Here is a 25,084-nt window from a genome sequence, read left to right as displayed (position 1 = left end):
TATGTAATTGCTGTGTGTATAGTGTCTGTGTATGTCATTGCTGTGTGTATATTGTGTGTGTGTGTGTGTGTGTAGTGTGTGTGTATAATGTGTTTCTGTGTGTGTGTATAATGTGTGTGTGTGTGTGTGTATAATGTGTTTTTGTGTGTATAATGTGTTTTTGTGTGTATAATGTGTGTGTGTGTATAATGTGTGTGTGTGTATAATGTGTTTCTGTGTGTATAATGTGTGTGTGTGTATAATGTGTTTCTGTGTGTATAATGTGTGTGTGTGTGTGTGTATAATGTGTATAATGTGTGTGTGTGTATAATGTGTTTCTGTTTGTATAATGTGTGTGTGTGTGTATAATGTGTGTGTGTGTGTGTATAATGTGTGTGTGTGTGTATAATGTGTGTGTGTGTGTATAATGTGTGTGTGTGTAGTTCACCAACCGCTGTTTGCTGAAGTGGCTGAAGCTGTGGGACCAGGTGGTGTTTGGACGAGAGAGGAAGACACGCCCACCCCCAGCCGAGAGGCCCGACCAGAACACAGCCAATCAGGACCAGGGACGCTTCAATAAGGGCCGGGGTCGCTTTAATTCCACCAACCGGAGCCAAGGGAACTTTAATCAAGCCAATCAGAAATTTAAGACCAAGAGTCAGATCACTGAGGAGCTTCTGGAGGCCGAACTGGACCAATACAAAAGGCCCAAATACAAGGTAGGTAGAACTACACAGACTGATAAATACAAGGTAGGTAGAACTACACATCACACAGACTGATAAATACAAGGTAGGTAGAACTACACAGACCGATAAATACAAGGTAGGTAGACCCACACAGACTGATAAATACAAGGTAGGTAGAACTACACAGACTGATAAATACAAGGTAGGTAGACTCACACAGACTGATAAATACAAGGTAGGTAGAACTACACAGACTGATAAAGACAAGGTAGGTAGACCCACACAGACTGATAAAGACAAGGTAGGTAGAACTACACAGACTGATAAATACAAGGTAGGTAGACTCACACAGACCGATAAATACAAGGTAGGTAGAACTACACAGACTGATAAATACAAGGTAGGTAGAACTACACAGACTGATAAATACAAGGTAACTACACAGACTGATAAATACAAGGTAGGTAGAACTACACAGACTGATAAATACAAGGTAGGAAGAACTACACAGACTGATAAATACAAGGTAGGTAGACTCACACAGACTGATAAATACAAGGTAGGAAGAACTACACAGACTGATAAATACAAGGTAGGAAGAACTACACAGACTGATAAATACAAGGTAGGTAGACCAATCTGTCCTCCTCCCACTAGGTGGTGCTGCTGTCAGGTTATATAGCTGTTAGTATATATACTACTAGGTTAATATAGCTGGTTAATCTGTCGTCCTCCCACTAGGTGGTGCTGCTCTCTGGTCCTCCGGGTTTAGGGAAGACCACTCTAGCCCACATCATCGCTAAGCATGCTGGGTACAACGTGGTGGAGATTAACGCCAGGTGGGTTTAACGACTTCAACAAGTTGATGCTGTGGTTTCCCATAGCAACTAAGTGGTTGTTGATGCTGTGGTGTCCCATAGTAACTAAGGTGGTGTTGATGCTGTGGTTTCCCATAGTAACTAAGGGGTTGTTGATGCTGTGGTTTCCCATAGTAACTAAGGGGTTGTTGATGCTGTGGTTTCCCATAGTAACTAAGGGGTTGTTGATGCTGTGGTTTCCCATAGTAACTAAGGGGTTGTTGATGCTGTGGTTTCCCATAGTAACTAAGGGGTTGTTGATGCTGTGGTTTCCCATAGTAACTAAGGGGTTGTTGACGCTGTGGTTTCCCATAGTAACTAAGGGGTTGTTGACGCTGTGGTTTCCCATAGTAACTAAGGGGTTGTTGACGCTGTGGTTTCCCATAGTAACTAAGGGGTTGTTGACGCTGTGGTTTCCCATAGTAACTAAGGGGTTGTTGACGCTGTGGTTTCCCATAGTAACTAAGGTGTTGTTGACGCTGTGGTTTCCCATAGTAACTAAGGGGTTGTTGACGCTGTCGTTTCCCATAGTAACTAAGGTGTTGTTGACGCTGTGGTTTCCCATAGTAACTAAGGGGTTGTTGACGCTGTCGTTTCCCATAATAACTAAGGGGTTGTTGATGCTGTGGTTTCCATAGTGATGACCGCAGTGCGGAGCTGTTCCAGAAGCGTATCGACACAGCGACCCAGATGAGGTCAGTGCTGGGAGCCAATGAGAAGCCTAACTGCCTCATCATTGACGAGATTGACGGAGCGCCCGCCGTAAGTCCCGCCCACCACTCCGTCCCTGCCCTTCTATTGGACCACTCTCACCTAGCCTCATCTCTCTCTCTGTGTGATTGGTCGGCAGGCTGCCATCAGCATCCTATTGGCCACTCTGAACAGGAAGGACAGCCAGGGGGCGGATTCAGAGGCGGAGCCTCTAAAGAAGAAGAAGAAAAAAGAGTCGGTCCTCCTCCGACCAATCATCTGCATCTGTAACGACCTGTAAGAGATGGAGGGGGGAGGGGTTTATCTCTATCTGTGATCTGATTGGTTCTCTGTCCTGTCAGGTATGTTCCAGCCCTGAGGCCTCTGAGGCAGCAGGCGTTCCTATTGGCCTTCCCCCAGACACAGCCTTCCCGCCTGGCACAGAGACTGGCTGAGGTAATCTTTGTTTTAATTTTCTAAGTGGTGATGCAACATGTCAGACCAGCCATGATGGGGGTCTTTATGTTAATGTGTGGGTTAGATATCCAGGGGCCAGGGTATGAAGGCTGACATGTCAGACCAGCCATGATGGGGGTCTTTATGTTAATGTGTGGGTTAGATCTCCAGGGGTCAGGGGCCAGGGTATGAAGACTGACATGTCAGACCAGCCATGATGGGAGTCTTTATGTTAATGTGTGGGTTAGATATCCAGGGGCCAGGGTATGAAGGCTGACATGTCAGACCAGCCATGATGGGGGTCTTTATGTTAATGTGTGGGTTAGATCTCCAGGGGTCAGGGGCCAGGGTATGAAGACTGACATGTCAGACCAGCCATGATGGGAGTCTTTATGTTAATGTGTGGGTTAGATATCCAGGGGCCAGGGTATGAAGGCTGACATGTCAGACCAGCCATGATGGGAGTCTTTATGTTAATGTGTGGGTTAGATCTCCAGGGGTCAGGGTATGAAGGCTGACATGTCAGACCAGCCATGATGGGAGTCTTTATGTTAATGTGTGGGTTAGATCTCCAGGGGCCAGGGTATGAAGGCTGACATGTCAGACCAGCCATGATGGGAGTCTTTATGTTAATGTGTGGGTTAGATATCCAGGGGCCAGGGTATGAAGGCTGACATGTCAGACCAGCCATGATGGGGGTCTTTATGTTAATGTGTGGGTTAGATATCCAGGGGCCAGGGTATGAAGGCTGACATGGGGACTCTGATGGCTCTCTGTGAGAAGACGGACAACGACATCAGATCCTGCATAAACACACTGCAGGTACATACACACACACACACACACACACAGCAAACCAATTGCACACTGTGTTTCCAGATTATAAGAGCTACCTTGTATTACAATAATATCAAGGGTCCAAACACTGATCCCTGAGGAACACCTGTCTGTACACATTAACTCACAGGTGACAACTGGGATGGAAAATGAATGAGAGGAGTGGCAATATCGTCCTCTATCTGCCATATCTTCAATATTAGCCTACTAGAGAGCGTGTGCCCTCCAGGCCTGGAGGGAAGCTAAAGTCATTCCACTACCTAAGAATAGTAAAACCCTCTTTACTGGCTCAAATAGCCGACCAATCAGCCTGTTACCCACCCTTAGTAAACTTCTGGAAAAAATTGTGTTTGACCAGATACAATGCTATTTCACAGTAAACAAATTGAGTACAGACGTTCAGCACGCTTATAGGGAAGGACATTCAACAAGTACAGCACTTACACAAATGACTGATGATTGGCTGAGAGAAATTGATGTTAATGATTGTGGGGGCTGTTTTGTTAGACTTCAGTGCAGCTTTTGACATTATCGGTCACAGTCTGCTGTTGGCTTTACACCCCCTGCTATTTATTTATTTTTTATTTCACCTTTATTTAACCAGGTAGGCTAGTTGAGAACACCTTTATTTAACCAGGTGGCAAGTTGAGAACACCTTTATTTAACCAGGTAGGCTAGTTGAGAATACCTTTATTTAACCAGGTGGCAAGTTGAGAACAAGTTCTCATTTACAATTGCGACCTGGCCTAGATAAAGCAAAGCAGTTCGACACATACAACGACACAGAGTTACACATGGAGTAAAACAAACATACAGTCAATAATACAGTATAAACAAGTCTATATACGATGTGAGCAAATGAGGTAAGGGAGGTAAAGGCAAAAAGGCCATGGTGGCAAAGTAAATACAATATAGCAAGTAAAACACTGGAATGGGAGATTTGCAATGGGAGAATGTGCAAAGTAGAAATAAAAATAATGGGGTGCAAAGGAGCAAAATAAATAAATAAATTAAATACAGTAGGGAAAGAGGTAGTTGTTTGGGCTAAATTATAGGTGGGCTATGTACAGGTGCAGTAATCTGTGAGCTGCTCTGACAGTTGGTGCTTAAAGCTAGTGAGGGAGATAAGTGTTTCCAGTTTCAGAGATTTTTGTAGATTTTTGCTATAATGTGGATAAAGAGTTACCTGTCTAACAGAACACAGAGGGTGTTATGGCTTTACACCCCCTGCTATAATGTGGATAAAGAGTTACCTGTCTAACAGAACACAGAGGGTGTTATGGCTTTACACCCCCTGCTATAATGTGGATAAAGAGTTACCTGTCTAACAGAAACACAGAGGGTGTTTTTTAATGGAAGCCTCTCCAACATAATCCAGGTAGAATGAGGAGTTCCCCAGGGCAGCTGTCTAGGCCCCTTACTGGTAGAATGAGGAATTCCCCAGGGCAGCTGTCTAGGCCCCTTACTGGTAGAATTAGGAATTCCCCAGGGCAGCTGTCTAGGACCCTTTACTTTTTCAATCTTTACTAATGACATGCCACTTGCCTTGAGTAAAGCCAGAGTGGATGACTCAACACTATACATGTCAGTTACTACAGCGCCTGAAATGACTGCAACAATTAACAAAGAGGGAAACCTAGTCTGTTGCCCAACATTAAACCGAAATGTGTCGTCCGCATTTAACCCAACCCCTCTGAATCAAAGAGATGCAGAGAGCTGCCTTCATCGACGTTTATGTCATCGGCATCCAGGGAGCAGTTGTTGGGGGTTTAACTGCCTTGTTCAAGTGCAGAACGGCAGATTTTTCCGCCTTGACACCTCTGGGATTCGAACCAATGACCTTTCAGTTCCTGGCCCGATGCTCTTTACCACTTGGCAACCTAGTCACAGAAAACCATACAGCCATTTTCCAGCCAAGGAGAGGGCTCACAAAAGAAATAGCATTACAATTAATCACTTACCTTTGATGATCTTTATCTGGTGGCAGTCCCAGGTCTCCATGTTAGACAATAAATGTTTATTTTGTTCGATAATGTCCCTCTCTATGACCAAAAACCTCCTTTTTATTTGCGCGTTTTGTCCAGTAATCCCAATGCACAAGGTCCAGACAAAGTTTTCAAAAGTACAATAAAAGTTTGTAGAAAAATGCCAAACGATGTTTAAAATCAACCCTCCGGTTGTTTTTGTCATAAATAATCAATAATATTTCAACCAGACAAAAGCTTAGTCAATAGGAAAGGAGAAACAAGAAAGGCGAGTTCCCGATCAGGCCCATGGCTGATGAATGGAAATTTCCACTGGCCACTGATTGAAAGTGCTGTATCTCCCTCATTTTTCAGAGTAAAAGCCTGAAACTATAAAGACTGGCCACATGTAGAATAAGCCATAGAGCTCGTGAACTGGGTCCTAAGTCTTTGTATGGTGGATAGGCTTTAAAATGGAAAAACCGCCTTTCAAAATAATAGTACTTCCTGGTTGGATTGTCTTCGGGTTTTCGCCTGCCATATCAGTTCTGTTATACTCACAGACATTATTTTAACAGTTTTGGAAACGTCAGAGTGTTTTCAATCCAAATCCACTAATTATATGCATATCCTAGCTTCTGGGCCTGAGTAGCAGGCAGTTTAATTTGGGCACACTTTTCATCCAAGATTCCGAATGCTGCCCCCTATCCTAATGAAGTTAAGATGGAGAGAAGTCTGTCCAGGGAGGCACAAGGTACTACATAGAGCCATGACTACATGACTACATGGAACTCTATTCCACATCAGGTAACTGATGTAAGCAGTAGAATCAGATAGGCAGGAACTAATTAGGATCCATAATCAATCCGTAATCTTTGTAGTCCCTACACAGTCGAGGTTGGAGACAGATGGACGTGTTGTAGTTCCTCCACGGTCGAGGTTAGAGACAGCTGGACGTGTTAATGTGTTGTGTTGTAGCTCCACGGTCGAGGTTAGAGACAGCTGGACGTGTTAATGTGTTGTAGTTCCTCCACGGTCGAGGTTAGAGACAGCTGGACGTGTTAATGTGTTGTAGTTCCTCCACGGTCGAGGGAAGAGACAGCTGGACGTGCAGTCGGTCCAGTCCATGAGGATCGGTCAGAAGGATCAGAATAAAGGACTGTTCAACCTCTGGCAGGAGATCTTCCAACTGCCGCGCATCAAACGGTATTATAACAAACTATGCTATTGATAGCCATAACTAACTATTTGTCTTCCTGGTTGACCATATTTGGTGTCTTCCTGGTTGACCATATTTGGTGTCTTCCTGGTTGACCATATTTGGTGTCTTCCTGGTTGACCATATTTGGTGTATAGGAAGCGTGTGGGCGAGGAGCTGGAAGAGGGCCTTAGAGAAGGAGGCGGGGCCGAGAGACTACAGCACATCCTTCACCTGGCCTCTTCCACCGGAGAGCACGACAAACTCACACAGGTAACACACACCACACACACACAGTCCCACATACACACACACACACACACACACCACACACACAGTCCCACATACACACACACACACACAGTCTCACACACACACACACACACACACACACAGTCTCACACACACACACAGTCTCACACACACACACAGTCTCACACACACACACACACACACACACACACAGTCTCTCACACACACACACACACACACACACACACACACACACACAGTCTCTTCCAAAGCAGGACAGCACACAGTAGGACAGTATACAGCAGGTCAGTAGGACAGCAGGACAGCACATAGCAGGACAGCACACAGTAGGACAGTATACAGCAGGACAGCACACAGTAGGACAGTATACAGTAGGACAGCAGGACAGCACATAGTAGGACAGTATACAGCAGGACAGTAGGACAGCACACAGTGGGACAGTACACAGTAGGACTGCAGGACAGCACACAGCAGGACAGCACACAGCAGGACAGCACACAGCAGGACAGCACACAGCAGGACAGCACACAGTAGGACAGCAGGACAGCACATAGTAGGACCGTATACAGCAGGTCAGTAGGACAGCAGGACAGCACATAGCAGGACAGCACACAGTAGGACAGTATACAGCAGGACAGCACACAGTAGGACAGTATACAGTAGGACAGCAGGACAGCACATAGTAGGACAGTATACAGCAGGACAGTAGGACAGCACACAGTGGGACAGTACACAGTAGGACTGCAGGACAGCACACAGCAGGACAGCACACAGCAGGACAGCACACAGCAGGACAGCACACAGCAGGACAGCACACAGCAGGACAGCACACAGCAGGACAGCACACAGTAGGACGGTATACAGCAGGACAGCATACAGCAGGACAGTAGGACAGCAGGACAGCACGCAGTAGGACAGCACACAGTAGGACAGCACAGAGTAGGACAGCATACAGCAGGACATTATACAGTAGGACAGCACACAGTAGGACAGCACACAGCAGGACATCAGGACAGCACACAGCAGGACAGCACTCAGTAGGACAGCACACAGCAGGACAGTAGGACAGCACACAGTAGGACAGCACACAGCAGGACAGTAGGACAGCACACAGCAGGACAGCACACAGCAGGACAGCACACAGCAGGACAGCACACAGCAGGACAGTAGGACAGCACACAGTAGGATAGTATACTGCAGCACACAGTAGGACAGCAGCACACAGCAGGACAGCACACAGTAGGACAGAACACAGTAGGACAGCACACAGCAGGACAGTAGGACAGAACACAGCAGGACAGCACACAGCATGACCGTAGGACAGCAGGAGAGCAGGACAGTAGGACAGCAGGACAGCACACAGTAGGACAGCACACAGCAGGACAGTAGGACAGCAAGACAGCACACAGTAGGACAGCATGCAGTAGGACAGCAGGGCAGCACACAGTAAGACAGCAGGACAGCACACAGCAGGACAGCAGGACATTAGGACAGCACACAGCAGGACATTAGGACAGCACACAGCAGGACGGTAAGACAGCAGGACAGTAGGACAGCAGGACAGTAGGACAGCACACAGCAGGACAGTAGGACAGCACACAGCAGGACAGCACACAGCAGGACAGTAGGACAGCACACAGCAGGACAGGAAACAGCAGGACAGTAGGACAGCAAACAGCAGGACAGTAGTACAGCACACAGCAGGACAGCACACATCAGGACAGCAGGACACCACACAGCAGGACAGTAGGACAGCACACAGTAGGACAGCACACAGCAGGACAGCACACAGTAGGACAGCAGGACAGTAGGACATCACACAGTAGGACAGTATACACCAGGAGAGTAGGACAGCAGGACAGCACACAGTAGGACAGCACACAGCAGGACAGCACACAGTAGGACAGCAGGACAGCACACAGCAGGACAGTAGGACAGCAGGACAGCACACAGTAGGATAGTATACCTCATGACAGCAGGACAGTAGAACAGCGCACAGCAGGACAGTAGGACAGCACACAGTAGGACAGCACACAGCCGGACAGTATACAGCACACAGTAGGACAGCACACAGTAGGACAGCAGTACAGTAGGACAGCGCACAGCAGGACAGTAGGACAGCACACAGTAGGACAGCACACAGTAGGACAGCAGTACAGTAGGACAGCAGTACAGTAGGACAGCACACAGTAGGACAGCACACAGTAGGACAGCACACAGTAGGACAGCACACAGTAGGACAGCATACAGCAGTACAGTAGGACAGCATACAGCAGTACAGTAGGACAGTAGGACAGCACACAGTAGGACAGCATGGCAGTAGGACAGCACACAGTATTACAGCAGGACAGTAGGACAGCACACAGTTGGACAGCACACAGTTGGACAGCACACAGCAGGACAGTAGGACAGCACACAGCAGGACAGTAGCACAGTAGGACAGCACACAGCAGGACAGTAGGACAGCACACAGTAGGACAGCACACAGCAGGACAGCAGGACAGTATACAGCAGGACTGTAGGACAGTAGGACAGCACACAGTAGGACAGCAGGGCAGTAGGACAGCACACAGTATTACAGCAGGACAGTAGGATAGCACACAGCAGGATAGCACACAGCAGGACACAGCAACCTCTCTCTCTCTCTGTCTCCCTCCTCCTCCATCTGTCTCTATGTGGATGAGATGTAGTCTGGAGAATGTATATCCTGGTAGATGTGTTCCAGATTACTTTTTAAATGGAGAAATCTAATCAGAGAACATGTTGCTATTGGGACCTAACCTCTATTAATATCTCTCCCTCCTCCATCTCTCTCTGTCCCCCTCTCTCTCTCTCCTCCTCCATCTCTCTCTGTCCCTCCTCCATCTCACTCTCTCTGTCTCTCTCTCTCTCTCTGTCTCTCTCTCTCCCTCCTTCTCTCTCTCTCTCTCTCTCCCTCTCTCTCTCTCTCTCTCTCTCCCCCTCCTCTCTCTCTCTCTCTCTCCCCCTCTCGCTCTCTACCCCTCTCTCTCTCTACCCCTCTCTCTCTCTACTCCTCTCTCTCTCTCTCTCTGTCTCTCCCTCCTTCTCTCTCTCCCTCCCCCTCTATCTCTCTCTCTCTCTCTTTCTCCCTCCTTCCCTCTCTCCCCCCCCCCCTCTCTCTCTCTCCCCCCCCCCCCCCCTTCTCTCTCTCTCTGTTCCCAGGGTCTCTATGATAACTTCCTGTCTATGCGTGTGAAGGACCCCGGTCTTGGCAGAGTGTGTCAGGCTCTGGATTGGTTGGGCTTCTCAGACGGGTTGACCCAGGCCATGCTGCAAGGACAAAACTTCTCTCTGCTGCGATACCAGCCCTTCCTCCCCGCAGCTTTCCACTTCCTGTTTGCTCACACACACGTCCCCCGCATCAACTACCCCCACAGCCAGTACGAGGTACACACACAAAACCTGGGCTTAGATAGAATGTGGTGTTTTGTTCCTCTGGGTTATATTCTAGGAATAGATGGATAGAATGTGGTGTTCCTCAGGGTTCTATTCTAGGAATAGATAGATAGAATGTGGTGTTCCTCAGGGTTCTATTCTAGGAACAGATAGATAGAATGTGGTGTTCCTCTGGGTTCTGTTCTAGGAACAGATAGATAGAATGTGGTGTTCCTCTGGGTTCTATTCTAGGAACAGATAGATAGAATGTGGTGTTCCTCTGGGTTCTGTTCTAGGAACAGATAGATAGAATGTGGTGTTCCTCTGGGTTCTATTCTAGGAATAGATAGATAGAATGTGGTGTTCCTCTGGGTTCTATTCTATGAACAGATAGATAGAATGTGGTGTTCCTCAGGGTTATATTCTACGAATAGATAGATAGAATGTGGTGTTCCTCTGGGTTCTATTCTAGGAATAAATAGATAGAATGTGGTGTTCCTCTGGGTTCTATTCTAGGAACAGATAGATAGAATGTGGTGTTCCTCTGGGTTCTATTCTAGGAATAGATAGATAGAATGTGGTGTTCCTCTGGGTTCTATTCTAGGAACAGATAGATAGAATGTGGTGTTCCTCAGGGTTCTATTCTAGGAACAGATAGATAGAATGTGGTGTTCCTCTGGGTTCTATTCTATGAACAGATAGATAGAATGTGGTGTTCCTCAGGGTTATATTCTACGAACAGATAGATAGAATGTGGTGTTCCTCAGGGTTCTATTCTAGGAACAGATAGATAGAATGTGGTGTTCCTCTGGGTTCTATTCTAGGAACAGATAGATAGAATGTGGTGTTCCTCAGGGTTATATTCTATGAATAGATAGATAGAATGTGGTGTTCCTCTGGGTTCTATTCTAGGAACAGATAGATAGAATGTGGTGTTCCTCAGGGTTTTATTCTAGATCCTCTGTTATTTCAGCCATAGCTCTCTATAATAATTTATCGGCCCTCTCTCTTCCCCCTTCTCTCCTCTCTTCCCCTTCTCTCTTTCCCCTCTCTCCTCTCTACTTCCTCTCTCTCCTCTCTACCTCCTCTCTCCACTCCCCCCTTCTCTCCACTCCCCCCTTCTCTCCTCTCTTCCCCCTTCTCTCCTCTCTTTCCCCTCCTCCCTTCCCCCTCTCTCCCCTCCTCTCTTCCCCCCTCCTCTCTTTCCCCTCTCCTCTTTTCCTCCTCTCTTCCCCCTCTCTCCTCTCTTCCCCATATCTCCTCTCCTCTCTTCCCCCTCTCTCCTCTCTTCCCCATATCTCCTCTCCCTCCTCTCTCCTCTCTTCCTCCTCTCTCCTCTCCTCTCCTCTCTTCCCCCTCTCTCCTCTCCTCTCTTCCCCCTCTCTCCTCTCCTCTCTTCCCCCTTGCTCCTCTCCTCTCTTCCTCCTCTCTCCTCTATTCCTCCTCTCTCCTCTCTTCCCCCTCTCTCCTCTCTCCTCTCCTCTTCCCCCTCTCTCTTTCCCCTCTCTCTTCCCCCTTCTCTCCTCTCTTCCCCCTTCTCTCCTCTCTTTCCCCTCTCTCCTCCCTTCCCCCCTCTCTCCTCTCCTCTCTTCCCCCCTCCTCTCTTTCCCCTCTCCTCTTTCCCCTCTCCTCTTTTCCTCGTCTCTCTTCCCCCTCTCTCCTCTCTTCCCCATATCTCCTCTCCTCTCTTCCCCCTCTCTCCTCTCTTCCCCATATCTCCTCTCCTCTCTTCCCCCTTCTCTCCTCTCTTCCCCCTTCTCTCCTCTCTTCCCCCTTCTCTCCTCTCTTCCCCCTTCTCTCCTCTCTTTCCCCTCTCTCCTCCCTTCCCCCCTCTCTCCTCTCCTCTCTTCCCCCCTCCTCTCTTTCCCCTCTCCTCTTTCCCCTCTCCTCTTTTCCTCGTCTCTCTTCCCCCTCTCTCCTCTCTTCCCCATATCTCCTCTCCCTCCTCTCTCCTCTCTTCCTCCTCTCTCCTCTCCTCTCTTCCCCCTCTCTCCTCTCCTCTCTTCCCCCTTGCTCCTCTCCTCTCTTCCTCCTCTCTCCTCTCTTCCCCCTCTCTCCTCTCTCCTCTTCCCCCTCTCTCTTCCCCCTCTCTTCCTCCTCTCTTCCCGCTCTCTCCTCTCCTCTTTTCCCCCTCTCCCCTCTCTTCCCCCTCTCTCTCCAGGCTCTAACTAAGACCTCAGCCAGCAGGAACGCTCTGGCGGCCATGTTGTCTGAAGTCCCAGCATGCATCAGGACTAGAGTCAGTGAGCTTAGTCTCAGTCTGGACATCCTGTCTCTCCTGCTGGATATCATCTGTCCCAAACTACGACCTGTAGGTACACACACACACACACACACACACAAACACTGGATATTATCTGTCCTAAACTACAACCTGTAGGTACACTCACTGGATATTATCTGTCCTAAACTATGACCTGTAGGTACACACACTGGATATTATCTGTCCTGAACTATGACCTGTAGGTACACACACTGGATATTATCTGTCCTGAACTACAACCTGTAGGTACACTCACTGGATATTATCTGTCCTAAACTACAACCTGTAGGTACACACACTGGATATTATCTGTCCTGAACTACAACCTGTAGGTACACTCACTGGATATTATCTGTCCTAAACTATGACCTGTAGGTACACACACTGGATATTATCTGTCCTGAACTATGACCTGTAGGTACACACACTGGATATTATCTGTCCTAAACTACAACCTGTAGGTACACTCACTGGATATTATCTGTCCTGAACTACAACCTGTAGGTACACTCACTGGATATTATCTGTCCTAAACTACAACCTGTAGGTACACTCACTGGATATTATCTGTCCTAAACTACGACCTGTAGGTACACACACTGGATATTATCTGTCCTAAACTACGACCTGTAGGTACACTCACTGGATATTATCTGTCCTAAACTATGACCTGTAGGTACACTCACTGGATATTATCTGTCCTAAACTACGACCTGTAGGTACACTCACTGGATATTATCTGTCCTAAACTACAACCTGTAGGTACACTCACTGGATATTATCTGTCCTAAACTATGACCTGTAGGTACACTCACTGGATATTATCTGTCCTAAACTATGACCTGTAGGTACACTCACTGGATATTATCTGTCCTAAACTATGACCTGTAGGTACACACACTGGATATTATCTGTCCTAAACTACGACCTGTAGGTACACTCACTGGATATTATCTGTCCTGAACTATGACCTGTAGGTACACTTGTGGCGAAATCTGCACAGAGCCTTCACCGTGCACTGCCACTTTAAGAGCGCATGAGCAGTAAGGAAGAAGAATATAAAGAGAGCTCGTTCAGCTCTTTGGGGAGGGGCTCTTTGGGGAGGGGCTCTTTGGGGAGGAGCTCTTTGGGGAGGGGCTCTTTGGGGAGGGGCTCTTTGGGGAGGGGCTCTTTGGGGAGGGGCTCTTTGGGGAGGGGCTCTTTGGGGAGGAGCTCTTTGGGGAGGGGCTCTTTGGGGAGGGGCTCTTTGGGGAGGGGCTCTTTGGGGAGGGGCTCTTTGGGGAGGGGCTCTTTGGGGAGGAGCTCTTTGGGGAGGGGCTCTTTGGGGAGGGGCTCTTTGGGGAGGGGCTCTTTGGGGAGGGGCTCTTTGGTGGCGCGACAGTTTGATTGTGTGTGCTGTGCTGCAGAAGTTTTGTTTGGTTTCAGCGTGTGTAGTTTATAGAGTGTTTAACTCAATCATCGGTGTAATCGCTCTAGGTCGTGGTTGTTTTCGTTTGGGACCGCGCCCGTTATGGATCGCATGGATTAGTAGCAACATTGTTGCGAAGCTTTAACATACAAACCATCGGACAGTCAGACAGTACACCTGCACGCCTGAAGACCACAGCTAAGATCTCTCTTGTTCTCTTTTTCTCTTCCCTCTATCGTTCCAGTGCTTTACCCTGCACCAGACTCTCTATTTTTCCAATGCACTTCCCATTGAAGTTCATTAGAGCTGGACTATTATTGCCCTGCCAGAAGTATTTGGACATTTCAGTTAAAAGGGAGGTTGCTTGCAAATTGTGTATTGTTATGTCAACTGTATTGAGATGTACTAATGACATGTGGCCGAGAAGACTGGACATTTTTAAGGCCTTTGTTGTGTCGATGAACACCCCCCCACATTCATACCCTCTGCACTCATCTACTAGAAAATAATACAGATTATTGCAAATCCTATGTTGATGACTGGGTTCGTTCTTGTATGAAGTTGCTGTTGAATTGCTCTGCCATTATTAGTATTAGTATTATTGTATGAGGTATTCTTGTTTGGGTTACCCCTGTGCTGTGATGTGGGTTTTATAGGGTGTGTATTCTCTTTTCTCTCCACTGGCTATCTGGTAAACAGGCTACACTCTAGGCAGTCTCTTCTGCTGATGTGTGTGGGTCTGGTAGTGGTTCTCTCTATTCTACTCTTTTCCTTTCGGCATGGTTAATACCTGCCTGGCGCCCGAACAAAATCTTTCTTTACCCCTCTCTAATAAATACCGCTACACACTCACTGGATATTATCTGTCCTAAACTACGACCTGTAGGTACACTCACTGGATATTATCTGTCCTAAACTACGACCTGTAGGTACACACACTGGATATTATCTGTCCTAAACTACGACCTGTAGGTACACACACTGGATATTATCTGTCCTAAACTACGACCTGTAGGTACACACACACACTGGATATTATCTGTCCTAAACTACGACCTGTAGGTACACTCACTGGATATTATCTGTCCTAAACTACGACCTGTAGGTACACACACTGGATATTATCTGTCCTAAACTACGACCTGTAGGTACACACACACACTGGATATTATCTGTCCTAAACTACGACCTGTAGGTACACTCACTGGATATTATCTGTCCTAAACTACGACCTGTAGGTACACACACTGGATATTATCTGTCCTAAACTACGACCTGTAGGTACACACACACACTGGATATTATCTGTCCTAAACTACGACCTGTAGGTACACACACTGGATATTATCTGTCCTAAACTACGACCTGTAGGTACACTCACTGGATATTATCTGTCCTAAACTACGACCTGTAGGTACACACACACACTGGATATTATCTGTCCTAAACTACGACCTGTAGGTACACACACTGGATATTATCTGTCCTAAACTATGACCTGTAGGTACACTCACTGGATATTATCTGTCCTAAACTATGACCTGTAGGTACACACACTGGATATTATCTGTCCTGAACTACAACCTGTAGGTACACTCACTGGATATTATCTGTCCTAAACTACAACCTGTAGGTACACTCACTGGATATTATCTGTCCTAAACTACAACCTGTAGGTACACTCACTGGATATTATCTGTCCTAAACTACATATACAGCTGGTTGAGAGGTCTCAGTGCCAGCATCAGTCTGGTTTATGGCCTTATACAGCTGGTTGAGAGGTCTCAGTGCCAGCATCAGTCTTGTTTATGGCCTTATACAGCTGGTTGAGAGAGGTCTTAGTGCCAGCATCAGTCTGGTTTATGGCCTTATACAGCTGGTTGAGAGGTCTCAGTGCCAGCATCAGTCTGGTTAATGGCCTTATACAGCTGGTTGAGAGGTCTCAGTGCCAGCATCAGTCTGGTTTATGGCCTTATACAGCTGGTTGAGAGGTCTCAGTGCCAGCATCAGTCTTGTTTGTGGCCTTATACAGCTGGTTGAGAGGTCTCAGTGCCAGCATCAGTCTTGTTTATGGCCTTATACAGCTGGTTGAGAGAGGTCTTAGTGCCAGCATCAGTCTGGTTTATGGCCTTATACAGCTGGTTGAGAGGTCTCAGTGCCAGCATCAGTCTGGTTAATGGCCTTATACAGCTGGTTGAGAGGTCTTAGTGCCAGCATCAGTCTGGTTTATGGTCTGTTCAGGGGGGGTCAGGTGTTGAATAACAGGTGTGTGTTTCTGTGTCCAGGTGTTGAATAACAGGTGTGTGTTTCTGTGTCCAGGTGTTGAATAACAGGTGTGTGTTTCTGTGTGTCCAGGTGTTGAATAACAGGTGTGTGTTTCTGTGTGTCCAGGTGTTGAATAACAGGTGTGTGTTTCTGTGTGTCCAGGTGTTGAATAACAGGTGTGTGTTTCTGTGTGTCCAGGTGTTGAATAACAGGTGTGTGTTTCTGTGTGTCCAGGTGAACCCCCAACTGTTCAGCGACAGAGAGAAACAGCAGCTGGTTGATCTGATTCACACCATGATCTCCTACAACCTGTCCTACAGACAGGACAGAACGCCTGATGGACAATATGTCTACGTTCTGGAGCCGTGAGTCACACACACACACACACACACACACACACACACACACACACACACACACACACACACACACACCTAGAACACACACACACACACACACCTAGAACACACACACACGAACAGACACACGCGCACACACACACACCTAGAACACAAACACACACACACACCTAAAACACAAACACACACACACACCTAAAACACACACACACACACACACCTAAAACACAAATACACACACACCTAAAACACAACTGTGTCTCTGTGTGTGTGTGTGTGTGTGTGTGTCTGACCGTGTGTCTGACCGTGTGTCTGACCGTGTGTCTGACCGTGTGTCTGTGTGTGTGTGTGTCTGACCGTCTGTGTGTGTGTGTGTGTGTGTGTGTGTGTCTGACTGGGTGTGTGTGTGTGTGTGTCTGACCGTGTGTGTGTGTGTGTGTAGGCGTGTGGAGCAGGTGGTCTGTTTCCCAGGCTTGCCCCCCCACAGACAGCTGACCTACCAGACCAAACAGACGATCAGCAGAGAGATGGACCAGGAGAGGATGAGGAGAGCAGAATCACTGATGCTGCTACGCAACCCACACACGGTCAGACACACACACACACACACACACACTCACACACGGTCAGACACACTCACACACACACACACACACTGACACACGGTCAGACACACACACACACGGTCAGACACACTCACACACACACACACACTCACACACGGTCAGACACACACACACACAGTCAGACACACACACACACACAGTCAGACACACACCCACACACGGTCAGACACACTCACACACCCACACACGGTCAGACACACACCCACACACGGTCAGACACACACCCACACACGGTCAGACACACTCACACACCCACACACGGTCAGACACACTCACACACCCACACACGGTCAGACACACACCCACACACGGTCAGACACACACCCACACACGGTCAGACACACACCCACACACGGTCAGACATACACGCACACACCCACACACGGTCAGACACACACACACACTCACACGCACACACCCACACACAGTCAGACACACACGCACACACAGTCAGACACACACACGGTCAGACACACACACAGTGTTAGATTATAGAATGGATCATGGTGTGTAGGGTACCAGTGTTAGATTATAGAATGGATCATGGTCTGTAGGGTACCAGTGTTAGATTATAGAATGGATCATGGTCTGTAGGGTACCAGTGTTAGATTATAGAATGGATCATGGTGTGTAGGGTACCAGTGTTAGATTATAGAATGGATCATGGTGTGTAGAGTACCAGTGTTAGATTATACAATGGATCATGGTGTGTAGGGTACCAGTGTTAGATTATAGAATGGGTCATGGTGTGTAGGGTACCAGTGTTAGATTATAGAATGGATCATGGTGTGTAGGGTACCAGTGTTAGATTATAGAATGGGTCATGGTGTGTAGGGTACCAGTGTTAGATTATAGAATGGATCATGGTGTGTAGGGTACCAGTGTTAGATTATAGAATGGATCATGGTCTGTAGGGTACCAGTGTTAGATTATAGAATGGATCATGGTGTGTGTAGGGTACCAGTGTTAGTTTATAGAATGGATCATGGTCTGTAGGGTACCAGTGTTAGATTATAGAATGGATCATGGTCTGTAGGGGACCAGTGTTAGATTATAGAATGGATCATGGTCTGTAGGGTACCAGTGTTAGATTATAGAATGGATCATGGTGTGTGTAGGGTACCAGTGTTAGATTATAGAATGGATCATGGTGTGGTACCAGTGTTAGATTATAGAATGGATCATGGTGTGTAGGGTACCAGTGTTAGATTATAGAATGGATCATGGTGTGTAGAGTACCAGTGTTAGATTATAGAATGGATCATGGTGTGTAGGGTACCAGTGTTAGATTATAGAATGGATCATGGTCTGTAGGGTACCAGTGTTAGATTATAGAATGGATCATGGTGTGGTACCAGTGTTAGATTATAGAATGGATCATGGTGTGTAGGGTACCAGTGTTAGATTATAGAATGGATCATGGTGTGTAGGGTACCAGTGTTAGATTATAGAATGGATCATGGTGTGTAGGGTACCAGTGTTAGATTATAGAATGGATCATGGTGTGTAGGGTACCAGTGTTAGATTATAGAATGGATCATGGTGTGTAGAGTACCAGTGTTAGATTATAGAATGGATCATGGTGTGTAGGGTACCAGTGTTAGATTATAGAATGGATCATGGTGTGTAGGGTACCAGTGTTAGATTATAGAATGGATCATGGTCTGTAGGGTACCAGTGTTAGATTATAGAATGGATCATGGTCTGTAGGGTACCAGTGTTAGATTATAGAATGGATCATGGTGTGTAGGGTACCAGTGTTAGATTATAGAATGGATCATGGTGTGTAGGGTACCAGTGTTAGATTATAGAATGGATCATGGTGTGTAGGGTACCAGTGTTAGATTATAGAATGGATCATGGTGTGTAGGGTACCAGTGTTAGATTATAGAATGGATCATGGTGTGTAGGGTACCAGTGTTAGATTATAGAATGGATCATGGTGTGTAGGGTACCAGTGTTAGATTATAGAATGGATCATGGTCTGTAGGGTACCAGTGTTAGATTATAGAATGGATCATGGTGTGTAGGGTACCAGTGTTAGATTATAGAATGGATCATGGTCTGTAGGGTACCAGTGTTAGATTATAGAATGGATCATGGTCTGTAGGGTACCAGTGTTAGATTATAGAATGGATCATGGTCTGTAGGGTACCAGTGTTAGATTATAGAATGGATCATGGTGTGTGTAGGGTACCAGTGTTAGATTATAGAATGGGTCATGGTGTGTATGGTACCAGTGTTAGATTATAGAATGGATCATGGTGTGTAGGGTACCAGTGTTAGATTATAGAATGGATCATGGTGTGTAGGGTACCAGTGTTAGATTATAGAATGGATCATGGTCTGTAGGGTACCAGTGTTAGATTATAGAATGGATCATGGTCTGTAGGGTACCAGTGTTAGATTATAGAATGGATCATGGTCTGTAGGGTACCAGTGTTAGATTATAGAATGGATCATGGTCTGTAGGGTACCAGTGTTAGATTATAGAATGGATCATGGTGTGTAGGGTACCAGTGTTAGATTATAGAATGGATCATGGTCTGTAGGGTACCAGTGTTAGATTATAGAATGGATCATGGTGTGTAGGGTACCAGTGTTAGATTATAGAATGGATCATGGTCTGTAGGGTACCAGTGTTAGATTATAGAATGGATCATGGTCTGTAGGGTACCAGTGTTAGATTATAGAATGGATCATGGTCTGTAGGGTACCAGTGTTAGATTATAGAATGGATCATGGTGTGTAGGGTACCAGTGTTAGATTATAGAATGGATCATGGTATGTAGGGTACCAGTGTTAGATTATAGAATGGATCATGGTCTGTAGGGTACCAGTGTTAGATTATAGAATGGATCATGGTGTGTAGGGTACCAGTGTTAGATTATAGAATGGATCATGGTCTGTAGGGTACCAGTGTGTTAGATTATAGAATGGATCATGGTGTGTAGGGTACCAGTGTTAGATTATAGAATGGATCATGGTCTGTAGGGTACCAGTGTTAGATTATAGAATGGATCATGGTCTGTAGGGTACCAGTGTTAGATTATAGAATGGATCATGGTCTGTAGGGTACCAGTGTTAGATTATAGAATGGATCATGGTGTGTAGGGACCAGTGTTAGATTATAGAATGGATCATGGTGTGTAGGGTACCAGTGTTAGATTATAGAATGGATCATGGTGTGTAGGGTACCAGTGTTAGATTATAGATTGGATCATGGTGTGTAGGGTACCAGTGTTTTATTATAGAATGTATCATGGTGTGTAGGGTACCAGTGTTAGATTATAGAATGGATCATGGTGTGTAGGGTACCAGTGTTAGATTATAGAATGGATTTATGATGTAATGTTCTAATCATGTCTTTAAAGGTGTGTGTGTGTGTGTGTGTGTGTGTGTGTGTGTGTGTGTGTGTGTTTCAGAAGCAGGAGGACGAGAAGGAGAAGCAGCCTAAGGCAGTGACATCATCTGTGAGGTCGTCCGTCAGGAACCACCAACAGAGGCTGGAGAACATCCTGAGAAACACTGTAGTCGAGATCAGGGTGAGAACACACAGTATTGACACATCTTTATTTAAAAAGAGGATTACCAGTATTCACACACACAGTATTCACAAACCTTTATTTGAAAAGAGGATTACCAGTATTCACACACACAGTATTCACACACCTTTATTTGCAAAGTGGATTACCAGTATTCACACACACAGTATTCACAAACCTTTATTTGCAAAGTGGATTACCAGTATTCACACACACAGTATTCACACACCTTTATTTGCAAAGTGGATTACCAGTATTCACACACACAGTATTCACACACCTTTATTTGCAAAGTGGATTACCAGTATTCACACACACAGTATTCACACACCTTTATTTGAAAAGAGGATTACCAGTATTCACACACACAGTATTCACACACCTTTATTTGAAAAGAGGATTACCAGTATTCACACACACAGTATTCACACACCTTTATTTGCAAAGTGGATTACCAGTATTCACACACACAGTATTCACACACCTTTATTTGCAAAGTGGATTACCAGTATTCACACACACAGTATTCACACACCTTTATTTGAAAAGAGGATTACCAGTATTCACACACACAGTATTCACACACCTTTATTTGAAAAGAGGATTACCGGTATTCACACACACAGTATTCACACACCTTTATTTGAAAAGAGGATTACTGGTATTCACACACACACTATTCACACACCTTTATTTGCAAAGTGGATTACCAGTATTCACACACACAGTATTCACACACCTTTATTTGAAAAGAGGATTACCGGTATTCACACACACAGTATTCACACACCTTTATTTGCAAAGTGGATTACCAGTATTCACACACACAGTATTCACACACCTTTATTTGAAAAGAGGATTACTAGTATTACCAGTATTTGATCCTCGATCAACACTCCTCCTCTGATTATATGGACCTGATCCTAGATCAACACTCCTCCTCTGATTATATGGACCTGATCCTAGATCAACACTCCTCTGATTATATGGACCTGATCCTCGATCAACACTCCTCCTCTGATTATATGGACCTGATCCTAGATCAACACTCCTCCTCTGATTACATGGACCTGATCCTAGATCAACACTCCTCTGATTATAGGGACCTGATCCTAGATCAACACTCCTCCTCTGATTATATGGACCTGATCCTAGATCAACACTCCTCTGATTATATGGACCTGATCCTAGATCAACACTCCTCTGATTATAGGGACCTGATCCTAGATCAACACTCCTCCTCTGATTATATGGACCTGATCCTAGATCAACACTCCTCTGATTATATGGACCTGATCCTAGATCAACACTCCTCTGATTATATGGACCTGATCCTAGATCAACACTCCTCCTCTGATTATATGGATCTGATCCTAGATCAACACTCCTCCTCTGATTATATGGACCTGATCCTAGATCAACACTCCTCTGATTATTTGGACCTGATCCTAGATCAACACTCCTCTGATTATATGGACCTGATCCTAGATCAACACTCCTCTGATTATATGGACCTGATCCTAGATCAACACTCCTCCTCTGATTATAGGGACCTGATCCTCGATCAACACTCCTCTGATTATATGGACCTGATCCTAGATCAACACTCCTCCTCTGATTATATGGACCTGATCCTAGATCAACACTCCTCCTCTGATTATATGGACCTGATCCTAGATCAACACTCCTCCTCTGATTATAGGGACCTGATCCTAGATCAACACTCCTCTGATTATATAGACCTGATCCTAGATCAACACTCCTCTGATTATATAGACCTGATCCTAGATCAACACTCCTCCTCTGATTATAGGGACCTGATCCTCGATCAACACTCCTCTGATTATATGGACCTGATCCTAGATCAACACTCCTCCTCTGATTATATAGACCTGATCCTAGATCAACACTCCTCCTCTGATTATATGGACCTGATCCTAGATCAACACTCCTCCTCTGATTATATGGACCTGATCCTAGATCAACACTCCTCTGATTATATGGACCTGATCCTAGATCAACACTCCTCCTCTGATTATATGGACCTGATCCTAGATCAACACTCCTCCTCTGATTATATTGACCTGATCCCAGATCAACACTCCTCTGATTATATGGAGCTGATCCTAGATCAACACTCCTCCTCTGATTATATGGACCTGATCCTAGATCAACACTCCTCCTCTGATTATAGGGACCTGATCCTAGATCAACACTCCTCTGATTATATGGACCTGATCCTAGATCAACACTCCTCCTCTGATTATAGGGACCTGATCCTAGATCAACACTCCTCCTCTGATTATATGGACCTGATCCTAGATCAACACTCCTCTGATTATATGGACCTGATCCTAGATCAACACTCCTCCTCTGATTATATGGACCTGATCCTAGATCAACACTCCTCTGATTATATGAATCTGAACCTAGATCAACACTCCTCTGATTATATGGACCTGATCCTAGATCAACACTCCTCCTCTGATTATATGGACCTGATCCTAGATCAACACTCCTCTGATTATATGAATCTGATCCTAGATCAACACTCCTCCTCTGATTATATGGACCTGATCCTAGATCAACACTCCTCTGATTATATGAATCTGAACCTAGATCAACACTCCTCTGATTATATGGACCTGATCCTAGATCAACACTCCTCTGATTATATGGACCTGATCCTAGATCAACACTCCTCCTCTGATTATATGGACCTGATCCTAGATCAACACTCCTCTGATTATATGGACCTGATCCTAGATCAACACTCCTCTGATTATATGGACCTGATCCTAGATCAACACTCCTCTGATTATATGGACCTGATCCTAGATCAACACTCCTCTGATTATATGGACCTGATCCTAGATCAACACTCCTCTGATTATATGGACAGGGGGGACCTGATCCTAGATCAACACTCCTCCTCTGATTATATGGACCTGATCCTAGATCAACACTCCTCCTTTGATTATATGGACCTGATCCTAGATCAACACTCCTCTGATTATATGGACCTGATCCTAGATCAACACTCCTCCTCTGATTACATGGACCTGATCCTAGATCAACACTCCTCCTCTGATTATATGGACCTGATCCTAGATCAACACTCCTCCTCTGATTATATGGACCTGATCCTAGATCAACACTCCTCCTCTGATTATATGGACCTGATCCTAGATCAACACTCCTCTGATTACATGGACCTGATCCTAGATCAACACTCCTCCTCTGATTATATGGACCTGATCCTAGATCAACACTCCTCTGATTACATGGACCTGATCCTAGATCAACACTCCTCCTCTGATTACATGGACCTGATCCTAGATCAACACTCCTCCTCTGATTATATGGACCTGATCCTAGATCAACACTCCTCCTCTGATTATATGGACCTGATCCTAGATCAACACTCCTCTGATTACATGGACCTGATCCTAGATCAACACTCCTCCTCTGATTATATGGACCTGATCCTAGATCAACACTCCTCTGATTATATGGACAGGGGGGGACCTGATCCTAGATCAACACTCCTCCTCTGATTATATGGACCTGATCCTAGATCAACACTCCTCTGATTATATGGACAGGGGGGAGCTGATCCTAGATCAAATCTAATTATATTAGTCACATGTCCCGAATGCAACCGGTGTGCAGACCCCACCCAACCTGTTCAGTGAAATGCTGACTTACAGGCCCTAATCAACAATGCAGTTTCAAAAAATATGCATAAGAATAAGAAATTAAAGTAACAAGTAATTAAAGAGCAGCAGTAAAATAACAATGTGGAGGCTATATACAGGGTATTACGGTACAGAGTCAATGTGGAGGCTATATACAGGGTGTTACGGTACAGAGTCAATGTGGAGACTATATACAGGGGGTACCAGTACAGAGTCAATGTGGAGGCTATATACAGGGGGTACCAGTACAGAGTCAATGTGGAGGCTATATACAGGGGGTACCAGTACAGAGTCAATGTGGAGGCTATATACAGGGAGTACCAGTACAGAGTCAATGTGGAGGCTATATACAGGGGGTACCAGTACAGAGTCAATGTGGAGGCTATATACAGGGGGTACCAGTACAGAGTCAATGTGGAGGCTATATACAGGGGGTACCAGTACAGAGTCAATGTGGAGGCTATATACAGGGGGTACCAGTACAGAGTCAATGTGGAGGCTATATACAGGGGGTACCAGTACAGAGTCAATGTGGAGGCTATATACAGGGGGTACCAGTACAGAGTCAATGTGGAGGCTAT

General features: G+C 45.8%; 1 protein-coding gene across 5 annotated transcripts in view; it reads left to right on the top strand.

Moving 5' to 3' along the window:
- The window catches only part of LOC118936644 (chromosome transmission fidelity protein 18 homolog), a 57,211-nt gene that overhangs the window by 15,996 nt on the left and 16,131 nt on the right, over positions 1-25,084 (top strand). For 3 of the 5 annotated variants that reach the window (XM_036973819.1, XM_036973818.1, XM_036973817.1), the window contains exons 8-20: positions 423-698; positions 1,410-1,507; positions 2,164-2,287; positions 2,376-2,512; positions 2,578-2,671; positions 3,395-3,493; positions 6,548-6,678; positions 6,829-6,943; positions 10,127-10,351; positions 12,501-12,650; positions 16,510-16,640; positions 17,077-17,221; positions 20,686-20,805. In XM_036973819.1, coding sequence (XP_036829714.1) covers positions 423-698; positions 1,410-1,507; positions 2,164-2,287; positions 2,376-2,512; positions 2,578-2,671; positions 3,395-3,493; positions 6,548-6,678; positions 6,829-6,943; positions 10,127-10,351; positions 12,501-12,650; positions 16,510-16,640; positions 17,077-17,221; positions 20,686-20,805 — 1,845 coding nt within the window. The remainder of the gene's footprint in view (positions 1-422; positions 699-1,409; positions 1,508-2,163; positions 2,288-2,375; positions 2,513-2,577; positions 2,672-3,394; positions 3,494-6,547; positions 6,679-6,828; positions 6,944-10,126; positions 10,352-12,500; positions 12,651-16,509; positions 16,641-17,076; positions 17,222-20,685; positions 20,806-25,084) is intronic. The other 2 variants (XM_036973820.1, XM_036973821.1) reach the window with 2 other exon arrangements.

The sequence above is a fragment of the Oncorhynchus mykiss genome, unplaced genomic scaffold, assembly GCF_013265735.2.
Source record: "Oncorhynchus mykiss isolate Arlee unplaced genomic scaffold, USDA_OmykA_1.1 un_scaffold_327, whole genome shotgun sequence".
NCBI lineage: Eukaryota > Metazoa > Chordata > Actinopteri > Salmoniformes > Salmonidae > Oncorhynchus > Oncorhynchus mykiss.
Note: the sequence above shows the minus strand (reverse complement) of the source record. Positions and strands in the feature narration are given on the sequence as shown.